The sequence below is a fragment of the Nothobranchius furzeri genome, chromosome 12, assembly GCF_043380555.1.
Source record: "Nothobranchius furzeri strain GRZ-AD chromosome 12, NfurGRZ-RIMD1, whole genome shotgun sequence".
In the NCBI taxonomy this organism is placed as follows: Eukaryota; Metazoa; Chordata; class Actinopteri; order Cyprinodontiformes; family Nothobranchiidae; genus Nothobranchius; species Nothobranchius furzeri.
Window position 1 is genome coordinate 26,618,336 of NC_091752.1, and position 19,559 is coordinate 26,637,894.

The following is a 19,559-nucleotide window of genomic DNA, read 5'->3' on the forward strand; positions in this document are numbered from 1 at the left end:
AGTAAAGAATTAGTCTTTTATCATTTACATTTTATCAGGCCGAGTTGCTTTAGATCATTTATTCACTTTTTTTTCACAACATCTGCAGTCATCTCCAGGATAAATGAATGCCATGTGAGTTGTTCTCTGTGAAGAAAAAGCTTTAGCACTCCTGTTTCAGGAAGTACAAGTTACCCAGAGGAGAGATAGCCTGGCCGGCCAGACTCATCCTCTGTTTAATCCTGCACAGAGAAAGAGTCTGGTAACTGACAGGCAGAGAGGCACATGAGGGGCGGGACTAAGCAGCTCAAAAATAACCAATCAGAAAAAAGATGGAAATGCCAACTGTACTGCGCAACACTGTAGTTTTCTAGCTCTAGTAAAAAAAAAAAAGGCGTCTGGCAACGGTGCAAACATCATTTCTTTTTTTAGAAGAAAGGCTTTTAGCGCTTAATTGTTGTTTTAAATACATTCAAGTCATTTAGACCAGAGGAAAGAGCCCAGCGAACTCCGATTCAGTCGTCATGTTTGACAAACTCGGTGTTATGGTGTGTGACGTACGCTACTCAGAGCTGATTGGCTCGGTTAGAATTCTAAGGGGGTGGAGTTATTTGAATAGGAGAGTTCCCAGACCCTTTCTCTGTGCAGAATTAAACAGAGGAGGAGTCTGGCAGGCCAGGCTAGAGGAGAGGGGGGCAGAAAACAGCAGGATTTGGAGTCTTACTCATTAATGTTCATGATAATCTGACATCTTGCATCCGACTGGCCAGCAACAGTGCAATGTTTCCCCTGCCTCTGTTTGCTTTAGCCTCTTTTATAAGACAGATCATCACGTCATTACAGAGTGATAAATCCGAATTTGTGGGTCTCGTGAATGCGGCAAGGAGCAAAGGGGAAAGGTGATATAACTCGATTCTGATGTGCTTAGCCTCGTAGTAATATTGCTGCATGAGTCCCTCGCCTCTGACGGCTAAACGCGCGTCAGCCCCGCTAATCCCTTTGGAGCAACTGTGGGAGGCCCCCCCAGCAAAAGAGGGTGGTCGCGTTAGTGACGTATACTGCACGCCGCATGCCGGCCAGAAGGGATATAAACACAGATAAACATGGCCTCTCACTAGTATCTTTCAACCACCTACAACATGGCAAACTGGACGGACGCGGAAAGCATGGGACAGCCAGCTGTTCGACAGAGTGGTGAAAACACTGGCTGAACGGGGCGTCAAGCGGGACAAAAAGTGGGTCGCATCAAAGCTAAAGGTCCTGAAAAAGAAATTTAATCAGTCTGACGTGTCTTCCGTCTGACGCTGAATGCGCGACCCTGTACGTCACATGCGGGGGGGGGGGGGGGGGGGGCGCCCAGCGACCTCCCTTTATCCCGTCTTGGTTTGAGAGGTACCTGATGCCAGTTTATTCTAGCTTCAGCTTTGCTACTATAAATGCCAAAATCCTCCCCAGGGAGTCACGGCAAATCTCGTTTTGCAAACGCTATGGTCCTGTAAAAAGAGCTTGTGCAACACTGATGGTTTATCTCCACAAATAGCACAAGCCTGAAGGATTTCTGCCATGTTGTGGAGTCATAATGCTAACCGTTAGCTTCAACTAGAGACGTTTTCTGCTGTTTCCTGAATTCTAAACCAACAACAGACTTCCTCATCATGAGCCAAGGTTAGTCCATAAATGTAATTTTACAGTGTGACTCTCTTTGTGTATTTATTTTTTCAAACTTGAGTGTTTCCCTGTCTATTTTATTTTTGGCGGCTAATGCGGGAAACAGGGGTAGAAGCAAGCCCCCATAATTCGGGTATGAAAATTGAGTCCAATGCGGAAGTGAGGAAAAATTGCAGTTCCACCCTCATCCACTGGGGGCTGGTACCAGAAGCGAGCAAATCCTCATTGACTCCCATGTTAAAAATACCTATTTCACAGCAGAAATAAACATGTTTACAGCCTGGTACCAAAACATGTTTTTTGTTTAAATGATCTAGTTTACACTCATGACAACTCTGGGGGGGGGGGGGGGGGGGGGGTATTTTTTGTCACTCTTCTGTTTAAGTGTATTAAAAGCCTAAAATTCTGAATAATTAATGAGCATCAGACCCACAAAAAGGCCTCAGCCTGAGCCTCGGCCTCGCCTGAAAACTGTATATTTTGCTGCATTAGTCGAAAATTTCTTATCGCATAAAACTCCGGAGGATTTTTTTTTTTTTTTGTCCTTTACATAGCTGGTGTTAAACTAGCTCTGAATCCACCTCCATTCTTTCCAGAGTCAAAGGAAAGAAATGACATCCGTGAGCAGGGAAGGGGCTGCTGCGGTTACTGCTGTCACCTGAGTTGGTTTAACTTTTTTTCACTTTGACGATGCAGATCTGCGTGCGTGTCCATGGCAACGGCTGAAACCACACAGGAGCTATTTATTACTGGTATCGCTGTCTGGTTTAGGAGCACCATCGGCTTTATTTATTCAGGGTTGATTATACCGTCTGGACTGACAGCTGACGCACATCGCCCTGCTTGGAGCCTTCATCTAAAACAATGGTCATTTAGTTTGTATGAAACAAATGAATAAAAATAACAAAGAACGTATGTGAGAAAAACTGAATGTGGATCCTTATGAACAGAGTTTCCCAGTTTTAATATGTGCAGTGCATTAAATTATCATGAGGACGTATGTGTTTGCAGATCTGCTCATAAACATTATAAATCAGACGCAACTTAATGCTTTCATCACTCCCTAATGCCCCCTGTTGAGTAGATGATCTGATTAGATTTCAGAGCCTCTCGCTCCATAAATTTACATATTGATGAGGGAAAACTAGTTTTAATGAAATTGTAGTAACTCTTTGGCTCTGAAGTACATATAAATAACAATATTTTGATGAATTAAGGCACAGAATTAGCTTTACTGATTACCCTGTTTGGATTAATTTACCTGTTATAATCAACTTAAATGATCTTCATGCTCACAAAGACAAATCATAGTTTAAGATTTTTTTAAAGTGGAATAAATGAATGTACCAAATGCAGGCAAGCCAGTGTGCAGCCAGGCCAAAAACACACACGAGCAGCACCAGAACAGCCGCCCCGTACTCGATGTAGTGATCCAGTTTACGAGCAACTCGACCCAGACGGAGAAGGCGGACCACCTTAAGAGAGCTGAACAGACTGCTGATGCCCTGAAAAAAAGAAAAACAACATTTATTTTTTGATGTCAGATGATGAAAAGTAATGTTTAGTAAGGCTTTTAGTGTGTTTCAGACAAAAAAAGTCTTCGTAAAAGATGTTTGCTACAAATACACTCAAAGGTTTATCATTATATAGATGTTGTCTTAGTTTAGAAGCACTGAGTCACAATTCTTAATCTTTTATTTCATTTCATACTCTTATTTTCAATAACAACAAACATAATCTTAATTTTTATCTTGGTTGTTCATTGTTTCAGTAACTTTTTTATGATTTCTGTAGCTAAATCAAAGGGTTTTTTTATGGGTTTGTGGTTTTTAAATCTAATTTCCAACTAACAGTGTTTTCAAATGGAACTAATACTTTTATATTTCTATGTTTAGGCGTTATTCAACAGAAACAAAAGAAAGATTTTTATTATCTTCAACAAATAACTCTATTGTTTATAAAGTATAATACCTGTAATTCAACAAAGTCTACACTCTAAGAAATGAAATTTTGAATTTACTTAACCAAGTTATGTAAACTGGTTCCAGTATGCTTAAAGCTGCTTTAGCAAATTTACAGAACAAACTAGGATTTGAATGCAAACGTTACAGCCATTAAAAATGTTTTTAGCTGATTTGTTTTCCAAATATGCCATTGTAGCTTTAAATCCAAAAAAGTAATGTACATTTACTTTTAACTATAATAATTTATTGCAATGTAAATTACAGTTTATATTCAAAAAGTCACTATGCACCTTTTTTATATTATCTAAATCATTTTCTTGAGCCAGTATGCGCTAAAATGACCTTTTACAGGATTAATGAAAGGCCCTCTTGGCTTCTATCACTCCCTGCGGCCAGAATATTCCATTTGCAACTTCAGAGTTGCTGGTCCGGTCTGTTAGACTTAGAATAAATTGAGCTGACATACCTGGCTTTGCAATCTGCTTGCAGCACATTTCCAGCGTTTTTTAGATCATGAGCACAGCTGATTTGTTTAATTTAGTGAGGAATAACCCCATTAGACACTAAGGAAAGCTGGGGAGACATTTCAGCTCTTAGATTAAGGTGTTAAAAAGATGAACGCACAGAGAGGAGATAAGTTTCATTTTCAGTTCTACTAAACGGACACTAGAGGGTGCTAAAAGCAAGTCAAAACCTTCTAGTCTCCTTTGATTAGATAAATTCAACATTTAATTTTTAGAGTGTAGAGAGAGCTCCATTTATGATCAGCAGAAACCGCCTTTAAACTTTATGATTGTTTGGAAAATGACTCTAAGTCCTGTTGCTGCCCGTTCTGGAAGAGTCCAATAGTTCTTCATCAATTCATTTTTGTTATCCGATTCTATTTTTTATGGCAGATTTGGACCGTATGTGAGTCATGCAAGCACACAATCTCTGTATCTATACAGACAAGATTGAGTAAACTGCAAAAAGAAAAACTGGTATCATTATCAAAACTGTAACCAGACATCATGGGAAACGCTGCTTCCTTGTTAGAAGCATCTGTCTATCAAAAACTGTCCTTCTACTATTTGCCTTCACATGATGCATATAATGTCTTTTTTGTTGTTGTCATTTTCAAGTTTTTTGCTTTATTGCTTGTTTTTCAAATTTATCTTAAAATTGTATGGACTTCTGAGTGAAAAGTGTCAAAAAGATCTTGTGAATACACAGACTTTACTTATTGTGAATGATATTGAAGTTTTTCATTTCCTAAAAAGTTAAATTTTCAGGAATATGGACAAGGTTTTAATCTGACAGTGACAATATTCTCTTTGACTGATACAAGTTAGAACGGAGCCTTTTTTAAAAATCAGAAATCAGAAAATAATCTTATTGCTCTGACCATGAAATGTCTCCTGTCCTTCTGACCGTATGAAATGAATTTCTGTCCAAAGAACTTTGAAATAGTTTTGCACAGAGATGATACACGGCTTCTGCATTGTGTCAGGCACATTTTGAATGTATAGGTGGTCTGTGTTGAGTGACAGGTTTTCCTAGGTGTGATGGAGCAACGCGGCTGTCTTGGTGACATTGTGGATGTTCAACCGGCGCCTGAATACTTTATATTAAATTGTGAATCACTGACTCTTGCCACTGTGTTGCACAGCAAATGTTAAAAAATACAAGCTGGTTTCCATTTTGAAACTGAAAAATATTATTTTTGAAACGACTGAGTTTGACACCAACTAATCCTTGCTGGGAAAAACCATTTGTGCGCCCTATTTAAATAATGCATATTTAGATTGTAGATGATTAGTGTAGTGTATTCTCCCTCCAGCCTATGTTTAAGTGCAAATTCCTCCAGCCTGCTAAAATTCATGGACGAGTTTTGCATCATATAATTAGAGCAGTTTACTTTGTGAATCAGATATTGAGAATAAGCAGACGTGGGAAAAATAAAAGAAGCACATATAGTGTGCAATGACTCCTGACATCCTCACGATCAACAATTCATCTGAATTGTAGGAATTGTCTAGCTTAAAAATCTAGACCAATCGCAGCGGTAGAAAAAGACTTTGCTCTGCAGGTCGGTATAGCCATGCTCCATTATAGCCTCAGCAGGTTGACCTATGGACCAAACAATCTTTGTCTGGCCAATCACAGCGTTCTATATTTGTAGAGTGATGTTGAGCACCACAGCTGCAATGGAGAAAAAGTACAAAGATGACGATGGCTCTGGAATGGCATTGTTTGAAACGCCTTTGACATCAACTTTGGATTATTTAGAACTGAGCTTTTCTTTGAGACATGAGCAGATAGAGGTACTTCTGTGGGGGTGTACGGTAGATTGTCCCATTGGTCGATTTCCGTAGCGATGAACACGTCTCGTTGTTCATTGTTCTGATTGGTCATAGTGCTGTCTAATTGTGTGAGGAGACAATCTGAAAGACAACCATAGATTTTTGCCCCAAGACTGAGCTCTGTTCATTGCTCGTGGCCAGACTATTCAGCGGGGTGGGAAAGTTTGGGCAGCGTTGTTAATCTTCATGGTTTCCCCTTAAAATCGTTGGTTGTTACGATGAAAAAATTCAGTTAGATGTATCTTAAAGGAGACACACAGTAATATTTGAGAAGTGAAACAACGTTTCTAGGATTTACAGAACGTGTGCAATAATGGTTTAAACAAAATTAGGCAGGTGCCCAAATTTGGGCACCACAAAAAATATTTAAACTAAATATTTAGTAGATCCTCCTTTTGCAGAAATAACAGCCTCTAAACATCTCTTATAGCTTCCAATGATGGTCTGGATTCTGATTGAAGGTATTTTGGACCATTCTTCTTTACAAAACATCTCTAGTTTATTCAGCTCAGTTTCCGAGCATGGACAGCTCTCTTTAACTCACGCCACAGATTTTCAATAATATTCCGGTCGGGACTGAGATGGCCGTTCCAGAATTTTGTTCCTCTGCATGAATGCCTTAGTAGATTTTGAGCGGTGTTTAGGGTTGTTGTCTTGTTTAAAGATCCAGCCCCGGCACAGCTTCAGATTTGTCACTGATTCCAGAACACTGGTCTCCATAATCTGCTGATATTGAGTGGAGTCCATGTGTCCCTCAACTTTAGCAAGATTCCCAGTCCCTGCACTGGCCACAAAGCCCCACAGCAGGATGGAACCACCACCAAGTTTTACTGTAGGTAGCAGGTGCTTTTCTTTAAATGCTGTGTTACTTTTCCTCCATGTATAGCGCCCCTTGCTGTGGGCAAAGAAAAGGCTTCCTCTGCATCATTCTCACATACAGCATCTCCTTGTGTAAAGTGTGCTGAACAGTTGAACGATGCACAGTGACTCCATCTGCAGCAAGATGATGTTGTAGGTCTTTGGCGCTGGTCTGTGGGTTGACTCTGACTGTTCTCACCATTCTTCTCTTCAGTTTATCTGAGATTTCTTTTGGTTAGCCACTTCGAGCTTTCATTTGAACAGTCTTCCATTTTCTCAGTATGTTCATAATTGTGGAAACAGACAGCTGAAATCTCTGAGACAGTTTTCTGTATCCTTCCCCTAAACCATGATGGTAAACAATCTTTGTTTTCAGCTCATTTGAGATTTGTTTTGAGACCTCCGTGTTGCTACTCTTCACAGAATATTCTAAGAGGAGGGAAACTTACAACTGGGCCCCACAGATACTCTGTGTATGGAGGTCAAGGGTCGATGAGCTTACCAAACCAATTTTGAGTTCCAGTAATTCATTCTAAAGGTTTTGGAATCAATAAAATGATAACAGTGCCCACATGTATGCACCTGCCTAATTTTGTTTAAGCAATTATTGCACACTTTCTGTAACTCCTATAAACTGTATTTTACTTCTCAAAAATCACTCTGTGTGTGTGTGTGTGTGTGTGTGTGTGTGTGTGTGTGTGTGTGTGTGTGTCTCATATATGATATATTTAACTGACATTTTCTATCGTAACAACCAACGATTTATAAAGGAAAATCATGAAGATCAACAACGCTGCCCAGACTTTCACATCCCGCTGTATCTTCACATGTATATGGATGGTTTTCCGGAAAAGGAACCTTCCAAAGTGGCTTTAATTTTTAGTTCTATACAATTTTGTTTTCCTTTATCTTTCCTCTATCATTTTAAGTGAATTTCTTGTAGTCAATCACTTCTTTTTTAGATTAAGCAAATCTCATTAGCACTCCTGTTTCGGCTCTGAACCATCTGCAGGTGGTTCAAAACGCTGCAGCTAGGGTTTTGACCAACACAAATAGACAAAATGATATTGCCCTCGTCTTGGCACACATCCACTGGCTTCCCTTCATTCTCGAGTCAAGTTTAAGGTACTGGCTTTGTCTTTAAAGCTCTGTATGACCTTACACCATCTTTTTTGTCTGACCTGCTCATTCCTTATTTCCCATGGACTACAAATTGCAGGGAAAGCAGGCTTTTGTGTGCGCTGCCCCCACACTTTGAAATGCACTTTCCCTTTATGTTAGACAGGCATCGTCCATCGCTAGCTTTAAACTGTGACCTAAAACCTATTTCTATTATTTGGTATTTTGCCAGTGACTTTTCTGCATTGCTTTGTGGCATTACTGTTGATTGCTTTATCTGTTTTAATGCTTTTTTTAACTTCTTTTATGACTTGTTTTATACAGAACTGTGGTCCACTCTCATGCTGTTTTATAATGTGCTACAGAAATAAAGCGGTATGATATGGGCTATAATGAAGAGAGACGACAGATCCAGACAGAACTGAGAATATGTTGATGAAGGTAAATAGAATTTCTGCTCTTAAAAAAACTAAAGTTTATGTTTATGTTTATGTATTTAGCAGACGCTTATGTCCAAAGCGACTTACAAGTGATAATCGGCATGTTGCCCTTGAGGCTAACAACAACAATAACAGCAACAACTTGACATCAGTCACGGAGAAGAGGGAACAAGGGGTGGACAGTAGAGAGGGGGACGGGTGCAGGGAGGGTGCTAGTTTAGAAGATGCTCTCTGAAGAGCTGGGTCTTCAGGAGTTTCTTGAAAATTGAAAAGGAAGCCGCTGTTCTGGTAGTGCTTGGTAGGTCATTCCACATTTGTGGAACAATGCATGAGAAGAGTCTGGATTGTCCTGAGCGTGGTGTAGGCACTGCTAGCCGACGATCCTGTGATGACCGGAGCGGCCGGGCCGGGACGTAAGTCTTTGCAAGAGGAACCAAGTTAGAACCAAACGTAAAAACTTAACAACAGAGCAATGACTAATTAAATACTACACTTTAAAAGAATAAAAATCAGATCCAAAAGATAAAACATTTGAGTTTAAGGCGCCTTTATCTGTTTACATTTTAAATACAGCTCCACAAATCTCTGGTGATGATTTCTTTTCATTTCATTCTAGAAACACTTAAGTCTGTTGCCTCGTCTCTCGTCTCGTCTCGTCTTCCTCCGCTTATCCGGGTCCGGGTCGCGGGGGCAGCATCCCAACTAGGGAGCTCCAGGCCGTCCTCTCCCCGGCCTTGTCCACCAGCTCCTCCGGCAGGACCCCAAGGCGTTCCCGGACCAGATTGGAGATGTAACCTCTCCAACGTGTCCTGGGTCGACCCGGGGGCCTTCTGCCGGCAGGACATGCCCGAAACACCTCCCCGGGGAGGCGTCCAGGAGGCATCCTGACCAGATGCCCAAACCACCTCAACTGGCTCCTTTCGATCCGGAGGAGCAGCGGTTCTACTCCGAGTCCCTCCCGAATGTCCGAGCTCCTCACCCTATCTCTAAGGCTGAGCCCGGCCACCCTACGGAGGAAACTCATTTCAGCCGCTTGTATCCGCGATCTCGTTCTTTCGGTCATTACCCAAAGCTCATGACCATAGGTGAGGATTGGGACGTAGATCGACCGGTAAATCGAGAGCCTGGCTTTCTGGCTCAGCTCCCTCTTCCCCACGACAGATCGGTTCAGCGTCCGCATCACTGCAGACGCCGAACCAATCCGCCTGTCGATCTCCCGATCCCTCCTACCCTCACTCGTGAACAAGACCCCGAGATACTTAAACTCCTCCACTTGAGGTAGGACCTCTCCCCCGACCCGGAGGTGGCAAGCCACCCTTTTCCGGTCGAGAACCATGGTCTCAGATTTGGAGGTGCTGATCCTCATCCCAGCCGCTTCACATTCGGCCGCGAACCTACCCAGCAAGAGCTGAAGGTCAGAGCTGGATGAAGCTAGGAGGACCACATCATCCGCAAAAAGCAGAGACGAGATTCTCCTGCCACCAAACTCGACACACTCCACACCACGGCTGCGTCTAGAAATTCTGTCCATAAAAGTGATGAACAGAACCGGTGACAAAGGGCAGCCCTGGCGGAGTCCAACCCTCACTGGGAACAGGTCCGACTTACTACCGGCTATGCGGACCAAACTCACGCTCCTCTGGTAAAGGGACTGAATGGCCCTTAACAGAAAGCCACCCACCCCATACTCCTGGAGCGTCCCCCACAGGGTGCCCCTGGGGACACGGTCATAAGCCTTCTCCAAATCCACAAAGCACATGTGGATTGGTTGGGCAAACTCCCATGCCCCCTCCATCACCCTTGCAAGGGTATAGAGCTGGTCCACAGTTCCACGGCCAGGACGAAAACCACATTGCTCCTCCTCAATCTGAGATTCAACTATCGATCGGACCCTCCTCTCCAATACCTTGGAGTAGACCTTTCCAGGGAGGCTGAGGAGTGTGATCCCCCTATAGTTGGAACACACCCTCAGGTCACCCTTCTTAAAGATGGGGACCACCACCCCGGTCTGCCACTCCCTAGGAACTGCCCCCGATGACCACGCAATGTTGTAGAGACGTGTCAACCATGACAGCCCTACAACATCCATAGCCTTGAGATACCCAGGACGAACCTCATCCGCCCCCGGGGCTCCGCCGCTGTGTAGTTGTTTGACTACCTCAGCAACTTCTGCCCCCGAGATCGGACAGTCCATCCCCAGGCCTCCCAGCTCTGGTTCCTCCTCGGAATGCGCATTGGTGGGATTGAGGAGCTCCTCAAAGTATTCCTTCCACCGTCCGACTATAGCCTCAGTTGACGTCAGCAGCTCCCCATCCCCACTGTAAACAGTGTGAGCGAGTTGCTGCCTTCCTCTCCTGAGGCGCCGGACAGTTTGCCAGAACCTCTTTTAAGTCTGTTGCATTTCAGAAAACTTTCCAAACATCACAGTCTCTGCGTCAGTAAAACAGTGAGTCATTCATTCACTCACTGTAAAGATGAAATATGATAAAGTGATGACACCCAGCAAGAAAAAAATCTATGTCTCTGAGCATCGCAATGCTGCAGAGTCAGAGGAAAAGCATTAGTTTGCAGTTTAAGATTGCCACTGAAGCGTTGGCACAATAACCACAAACAAAGGACCACAGTGAGAAAGAACAACCCTAAATGAGTTGCTTACAACATGAAAGAAGTGTACAACTGTGAACTGTTCTATAACCTGAGGCTAAATGTCTGCTCGGCTTTACTGCTGCCTGAATTACCCACTCAGTGATTCAAACAGACAGCTGCAAACCCATCAGTCTGCTCTGTAGTTCACAGCTGTTGGTGTTCTTTATATGTGTGTCCGTGCACCATCAGGGGTATTGATTTTGCAAATGTGCTGCGGTCTGCAATGCAAGTTCAACTGCAGAGTTAGCTGCCACTTGATCCGTCGTAGCTTCCCGCCAGATAGCCAAACTTCAGCTTTTGTCAGTTCACTCTTCAGCCCTTCAGCTTTGACACAAATTTAATGCACGTTTCAGATCTGCTGCAAATCTGCCAACGTGGGATGGTTTTTAAGAGTGATTCAAAGAAATTTAAGGAAAAGTAGCTTATATTGGTGAAATGAGTACACGTCAGCTCTTTTTTTTTTAGATGCAGACCTTTCCATTGGTCTGGAAGTGTCCGATTCCTGCTTTAAGAAGCACTTGCATCACTTTTTCCTAGAGGCCATTTTAAAAGTTCAGATCTAGTAGTTTTTTTTTTCCAGTTTATGTAATTGGACTCATGATATTCATGTTTCTGCTGTTTGTAGAGGACAGGTTCCTGGTGTATTGCAAATTTCAAAAGCTGTTGGCAACAACTGGAAAGATGCCTGATCCCTACAAACAAATGTCTCATGCTGTTAGCATTCAGACTCCTGTGCTGCACGAGTAAAATCGTAAGCTGGGCGCTCTGGCCAGCAAACTGGATGTGGTTTTAGAACTCGTCTGAGGAGTGGAAAGCAACTTGGAGAAGTTCTCAACTCGGCTAGGTGGAAACTGGCCCGGACTCAGCTGTCATGAGTTGCCTTGAGACCACTGAGGGACCTTAAGGCAGACGCCAAACGCTCTAGCTTTGTCATGTACCTGGGCAGAGGTGAGTCACACCATCTCCTCTCATCAGCATTGAGTTAATTCTCCACAGGTGAGGAGCAGAGGGAGCGGCAGCTGCAGGAGATTTCCCAATCAGGGACGCGGGTTCAAAAGGAGGATGGAGACACCTCACTGTGCCGGATGATTGCACCAGTTTAGGTAGCCCCAGCCACTTGTTTGCCCTTGTTCGTTCGTGTTTTGACTCGTTCTCAGACTATTGGATTTATGACCTCGGATCGTGTTTTTGGACTACGTTTTTGGATTTTCCCTGACGTCTGGTGTTTGTTTCCCTTCCCCTCAGGATTCTCACGCCACCTGCTCCACCTTCGCTGTCTACGTACGCTGGATCTCACACACCACATCCCATCATCCTCCATTGTTCCTGTTTGGAGTCCCTCTGCTACCTCACCCCTCCCGGAGCGCTCACCCTCTGCCCAGCGCTCACCCCGGCTTCCCCTCCTCTCTCGTTCATCCCGAACGCTACAGAGGACAAGAGCTGCACCGCTCACTCTCACAGGACTTCCCTGTGCTGTTTCTGTTCCCGTTTGTGTAATAAAGAACTTTATTTTACCAATTCAGCTCGACGAGTGATGATTCTACATGTCTTGGGTTAGGCACTTACTTCGAGTCATGACAAGCTTGTATAAAAACAATTGCTATTTTCTGAATCTGGCTCCCCCCATGTCGGCCTTGGAAGGCCGAACATCTCAAACTTCTCTGGATGTTTATGTAGACGAATGCTCGGCCCCACCTTCCCCCGATCCTCACATGGGCCTGCGAGCTTCTTGATTGGCTCTCAAGGTCAAATCATTACATTTTAGGATTGAACTCACTCACTTACTGATGCACACACGCATTCACCACAATTCAATTCACAGACACGCACACATTCCTCAATCTCAACATGCTCGCCCCTTCCCTGATCCTGCTTCCAGCTCCTGGTCAGTGGAGCTGTAGGGCCGCACTGAACAACTGCGACCTTGTTCAGTTGTGCGGAAGATCCCCTCCCTCCCGCTCCCATTTGCTCTTTTATGTTGTGGCTGTCTGAAACATGGGCTTCTTCGTACTGAGGTGGTTTTTTGTACCTCTGCTCTGTCCCTTGTCTGCCACGCACCGCATCAATCATGACACCACCCTGTTGTGTCAAGGTGTAATCTTTATTCACAGTCTGCCTGATCCCCTTAATGTCTATGTGTGCTGTTTGAATGCTGTTGAACAGGTTGTGCTGACTTGGAAATTTGTTGTACCGGGTCCGGGACGCTGGTTCAGTGACAATAAAGATCTGATGATTCTGATTTCTGTGCAATTTTTAACTTGGATCGAGTCCAACCTGTGTGTAATTAGCAGCTGCAGCTGCACAAGTAGCAAGTGGTCTTAAATAAACTCCACACACACATGCAGGATTACTTAAAGGCTAAATAACAATTCTGTTCTAACTTTTTTTTTTGACACACGACCCAGTTGTGTTTAAAATTAGTCAAAAACACCAAAGCTTGTAGAAAACTGGTTTACCATCGATATTTTGTAAAGTGAGAACAAACAGCTAAATTCTCAGAACTGATTATTTGACCATGGTTTTATTTCTCACAGAATTAATCATTCAAACCTCGTTAGTGCCAGAAGAGATGTATAGATAAACTAGACCGAGCAGCTCTGAGACATGGTTTTATTTAGGAAAAATCCCAAGTTTTTCTCCTTACAGTTTGCTGCAGGTAAAAGGAGCGTATGTTACCATGACAACTCTGCTTTGCTGTAAGGCGTCATCCTCTCTTTTAAGCTCTGTCTTATTCATTAAAATCAGTGGGACTTGTTCGATTTGGAAGATGACCAACAGAGTGATAAGAAAAGGACCGGGGTGGATGTTGGAGAGTTCCTGATCAGTGGTGATAATCTTGAGGTCCTCTTATGTACTTTACAGAACAAATTGCTAAATAAAAGTGCAATTAGTTTTACCCTGCAAAACTGTTATTAGTACGAAAATAATTTAGAAGTTTGAGCTCTGGCTGACACTTTTGAGGTTTCTTTATTATAAGAAACTTTTAAAGTCAGCGCCACCTAAAGCATCCAGATTATTGGTGAAGGGAAGTAGGTACTCACACAAAAAATAAAATAATAATGAAGTGTAAAGGGCCCCCCTCTCCCCCCCCCCCCCCCCCCCCCAATTTACGTCATTAATAGGAAAAGTTGTTAACAGTAAAGTTAAGATGTTATAATGTGAAATCGCTCCAGTGATTTATTTTTTTGCATGGTTTGCAGCTCTATGTTTCTTATACAAGCTGATACCAATTATTTTTCTATGGAAAATTTTAATGCCGATACTGGCCAATATTAATATAAGACCAATAATATCCAGCATCCCATCGTTATGTGTAAAACATGAAACTACAAGTATTTGTTGAAGGACTTTGTTCTTTCTGTGCGGTTCAGTAATGAAAAATGATGCACGGGACCTAAAAGGATGGAGTTACCTCGACTTCACACTGGAAGCATTAGCGGTGTGGATCGGCACCAGAACACTGCTATATTTATTTTGTCAGCAGCTGAATCTCATTCTCGCTAAGATGTGTGTAATGCCTTTTTTTTTGTTCTTTTTTTTATTACAGCTATGGTGATAAAATATTTAAAAAGATCTTCAGCTAAGAAAAGGCAAGCCTTGGGTGAAGATTCCTGTTTATGTTTCAGCTTCACATAGCTACGTGCTATGAGGACAGCATGCATTCACTAGACAGGGCAAATTTCTACTTTACATGTTGTGCCAAATAAACTAAAATATCTCAAAACTTTGTCTCAGATCCGTCATATTTTGACATTTTGAGAGAGATAAGAAGCTGGAGAGTATAATACGGGTATGACTTGTAAAGGCTGTGTCATTAAAAGACTGGAAACTATGGAATCGGTGAGCAGCCACCCACACAAAATAAAATTAGAGTGACATCACCTTATAACATCATAACTTTATTGTTCAAGCACTGTAACTTTCACGTTTGTACAATATATTGTCACAGACTTATAATATAAATATAATTGTATTATAACATGATAGTATCTTGTAAGAACATGATAGTATGTTGTACAAATGTCATAACATATTGTAAGAAAGTGAAAGTTATATTGCTTGAACAATAAAGTTAATGTGAAATCGCTCCAATATTTTTTTTGCGTGGGTGGCAGCTCTACGCTTACGTAGAAACTGATGAAGATATTTTTTATGTTAAATATTATTGCAGATTTTGATTAATGTTAGACCAATAATATCGAACATCCCTACTTTGTGTATAATACATGAAGCTATAAGTACTTTTTGAAGGATTTTACACTTTCTTCGTGGTTCAGTAATGAAAAAACGATGCACGGGACCTAAAGGATGGAGTTACCTCGACTTCTGACTGGAAGCATCAGCGGTGCGGAACAGCACCGGAACATTGCTGCTTTAAGTAGAATCCATTATAGCCTATAGGTTGATCCAAACTGACTGGGGTGCAGAAATGTTTAGGTGAGTCCCAGATGTAGCACGCTGGCCCTCTATAGAAAGGACTGGGCTGTATTTTTGCTGCGAGCCACTTCTGAGGAATGTTAATTTCTGCAGATAACATAGAGTTAGACAAGAAATCACATTCAGTTTTAGAACAAAACCTCTGTAATTTTCAAAGAAAAATACTATTGCAGTAACGCGATTTCATATCTATGTAGATTACGTCAATGCAGGTGCTCTAACAGCTTATTTACTCCCAGCATCTTTTGAAGTGCAACTATGTGTTTTATGGCTTTATTCCTGGCAGTGGAGAGGAATAACATTATATATGACATCAAATGTGATTTCTTCCTCTTCTTGGTTTAGTGGTGGATGGCATAAACGAACTGTGACCTTTGAAGTCTCAAGAGATTTTAAGATCTTGCGAGTCCGGCGAGAAGAACGTGTGAAGTGTGGATTCGTGTGCAGCGAAGCATGCAAGTAAGCCACGCCCCTGATGCCTCCAGTGTGAAATCGGGGATAGGGTTAGCTAACTAACGCAACAAGTCTCTAGAAAAAAATGTTAGCATGATTTTGTTTCATGCTGAATGAACCAACCAAAAACCTTTGTTCTGGTAATGTCAGGATGGATTAAATCTGTTTCGCCTCTTGTTTATTAGCAGCCTGCAAACTTTGACTTAATTTCGTTTGAGCATATTTTTTTCTGCTGCACTGAGGTCTTTGATTTTGGAGCATCTTTTGTTTTAATATTCATCCTTGATGCTTTTTTTGTCCTTTCAACCTCCTACTGCTGGTGGATCCTCTAATTATCACCCCTTGTAGCATCAACAGACCTCCATCCGTGTGGGAAATTATCAAAAGCAATCACATCATCTGAAATTTTGAATTTGGCTTCAGTTTATTTGCAGCCAAGGACCAGTTGATAACTTTACATTAAAACAGGATGCATTCTCTAAAAATGTAAGCTTTAATTTCTACCCTGTGAGAGAGTGAAGGTATCTAAAAGGGAAAAAAATGGCTGTCAATACTTTTATCTCTCCAGTTTTAATCTCACAATTAATCAGTTTTAAACTTCAACTGTACTTTCCTTGCTATTAATAATGCATATTGACTTCATGAAGACTTAATCCTACAGTTTAATTGATGCTGCAATTATATATATATATATATATATATATATATATATATATATATATATATATATATATATATATATATATATATATATATATATATATATATATATATATATATATATATGGAATGACTCATGGTTTGACTGACTTTCTCAGATGGCTCTCAGGTTCATAATCAAGGCATCACACGAAATCTAAAGGAGCACCACTCCTACCTCTGCTGAAGCCTAATGAAGATGTTTATGCCAAATATCTGTTAAATATGGACGAACAAAATAAAAACACAAGACTGTTTATTATCATATTCTAATTAAACTTAAAGCCTACTTGAGTGACGGCTCGGTGGTTCCAATTCTTCCCGTCACGTCCCATGCATGAACACAGGCAGAAGGAAGAAGGGGTGGGAGGCCATGCAAACAGAAAGGGGGATGAAAAAAGAAGAAACAAAAGCAAAGCTCGTGTAAGATTTGATGAATAAACACAAAAATCAAAAATGAAGCAACAGGCAACATAAAAACACAAACTTGTTTTTAAACATGAACTTTAAGACGAGAATATTTGCATTCTTGTTCACAGACCTGTTGGAGGAAAATGCCACCGTAAATTCATGTCAGTCATTAGGGTCTGCAGCAGCAACGAGATGCTTTAGCATGGACAAAATAAAACAATTGTTTACTCATCCTTGTTTATCCCTGTCACACATTGCCTCCAAACAGTCTGAAACAATTTGGAATTGCGGAGTTATTGCAGACACGGAGGGAAATCCTGGACGTACACTGGTGTAAGTTGATGCCTGACCATCTCTCAGAAACATCGGGATGCACAGGGAAAAACATGCCACCAACCAAAACTCTCAGTTTCTTTCAGTTTACTGATTAAAGTCAGTAAAATCTTGGATCCTATCTTGGAAAAAATACCTATTTTACAATTTCCTAAACATATTTAAACATCCAGGAGGGGCTCAGAGTAGACTAGCTGCTCCTCCACATCGAGAGGAGCCAGTTGAGGTGGCTCGGGCATCTAGGATGCCTCCTTCACATCTCCTTGTTGAGGTTTTCCGGGCATGTCCAACTAGGAGGAGACCCTAGGAGGAAGACCCTGAACAAGCTGGAGAGACTATGTTTCTTGGCTGGCCAGAAAGAGCCCTGGGATTCCACCGGAGGAGCCGGCCCAAGTGGCTGGGGAGAGGGAAGTCTGGGCCTCCCTAGCTGCTGCCCCCACAATCCCACCCCGGATAGGCGGATGATTATGGATGGATGGATATATGAACACATCTCAATAGATATTTAACTAATAACTTTTTTATTAAATTTACTTTTATGACCAAAGAAAAGGATAAAATTGTGTTGCTGTTGGTAATAAAAATATGTAAACTTGAAAAACAGAATGAAAACTACAGCAAAACCCTTCAACGGTATTATTTTGGTAATCAGTGCATCAGTGCATCGATGGATTTAAAACTCCATCAGCTTTTAAAGTCACATGCTGAGAATGATTGATGTGGTCATTAAGGAAGCTGAACACGCTTATTTATTTATTTATTTATTTTCTGTCCTCCTTTCTTCCTTATTTCTTATTCTTTACAATTCCTGCCTTTTAAATTGGACTTTTTAATTACAACATCAGTCATAATTAAATCCATATAAAGGACAGTAGCCTGCACATGATCAGCTGCAACATAATTTTAAACCATTGCTGGTCAGATCGATCACTTGGTAGAGCGTACTTGAGTCCCTACTCCTAACCAGAAACAGAGAAATCTAAAAAAGTATGACTGCCCTATAAATAAATAAATATATAATATTTCATTTCCTTTATTGCTCTTTTTTTTAGCAGTTAATTTCCACTTTAGGCGTAGAATGCAATATTTTGAACCCTAGCCATTTCCAGATAAACATGTGAATAATTTATTTGCAAAAACACTTTAAAAAAACAATAAGTTCAATAGTCAATGTGTTTAATTCATGCAATCAAATTACCTAAACAAAATGTTTTTTTTATATTGAATAAAATGACACAAAACTAAACATGTCCATTCAAAGCTGAAATTTACCACCTGAAAGAACATTTTTGTTTTTTTCTCTCCAAATTCTGTAACAAGCAGCAGTTTTCTTTCCTTGATGATTCGGAGAGGATCAAATACCATCGGTAGCATCTTTTAAAACCACAGAAGAGTTTTTTTTTCTCTGCTACTGACCTCTGATACTCTCTGCTTGAACTTGTCAGCGTTTAGGAGGCTGCAGTAGCTCCGAGAGACCAACAAAGTGCTGCAGTTGCACAAACGGCTCTGCTCTCTCTGCCCACATTCAAGCTATACTTTTTTATAAAAGCCTTTGTGCTGATTTTCTTGTTACCTCATTCTGTGTGAGCTGCCTAATAGTCCCCCAGTGTGGAGCTCACTCCGACGTGCGCTAAACGCTAGCACAGCATTTCACACTGCCACATTAACACAGTAACACACATACACACACCAACACTGCGACAAGTGCTCATCCTGGACACGCACACCCAGATCCAAAAATATAACTGAATGCATCATTTAAAGGTACAACTTAAACAACTTGAGCCTATTTAGATAAGAAATACACAGAAGAAAATACATTTTTCAGCAAATGAACATTATTGTGACATGGAAGCCCTTTGGAACGTTTCTCCATTTTAAAAACATGTGAGCGAAATGTAAGCTTGTTTTACTTCTTGCAAAAAACTAAGACAGGATAAGAATTACTAAATATTTTTTCTCATACCTGCAACATGAAGGATAACTGATCAATCAGAACCGCTGCCTTTATTTAAAGCCACAGACTCCCATGATCCAGCCCTTGTCAGATGTCAGAAGGTGTTTAAGGTTTTCAGGCGTCAGTATCACAGTGCTCTGGAGAGTGCCCCAGTTTAACAAAGCAATGCCACTGCACCAATTAAAATGTGCCAATTATAAGAAGATCCTGTGATGGCTCTCCAGCAAATACTCATCACCATGGCAAAACATTC

The 19,559-nt window shown here is 41.5% G+C and overlaps 1 protein-coding gene across 2 annotated transcripts in view; it reads right to left on the minus strand.

Moving 5' to 3' along the window:
* kcnh1a (potassium voltage-gated channel, subfamily H (eag-related), member 1a) overlaps positions 1 to 19,559 on the minus strand; it is an 81,207-nt gene that overhangs the window by 33,306 nt on the left and 28,342 nt on the right. For both annotated transcript variants that reach the window (XM_015944673.3, XM_015944674.3), the window contains one exon: positions 2,995 to 3,152. In XM_015944673.3, coding sequence (XP_015800159.3) covers positions 2,995 to 3,152 — 158 coding nt within the window. The remainder of the gene's footprint in view (positions 1 to 2,994; positions 3,153 to 19,559) is intronic.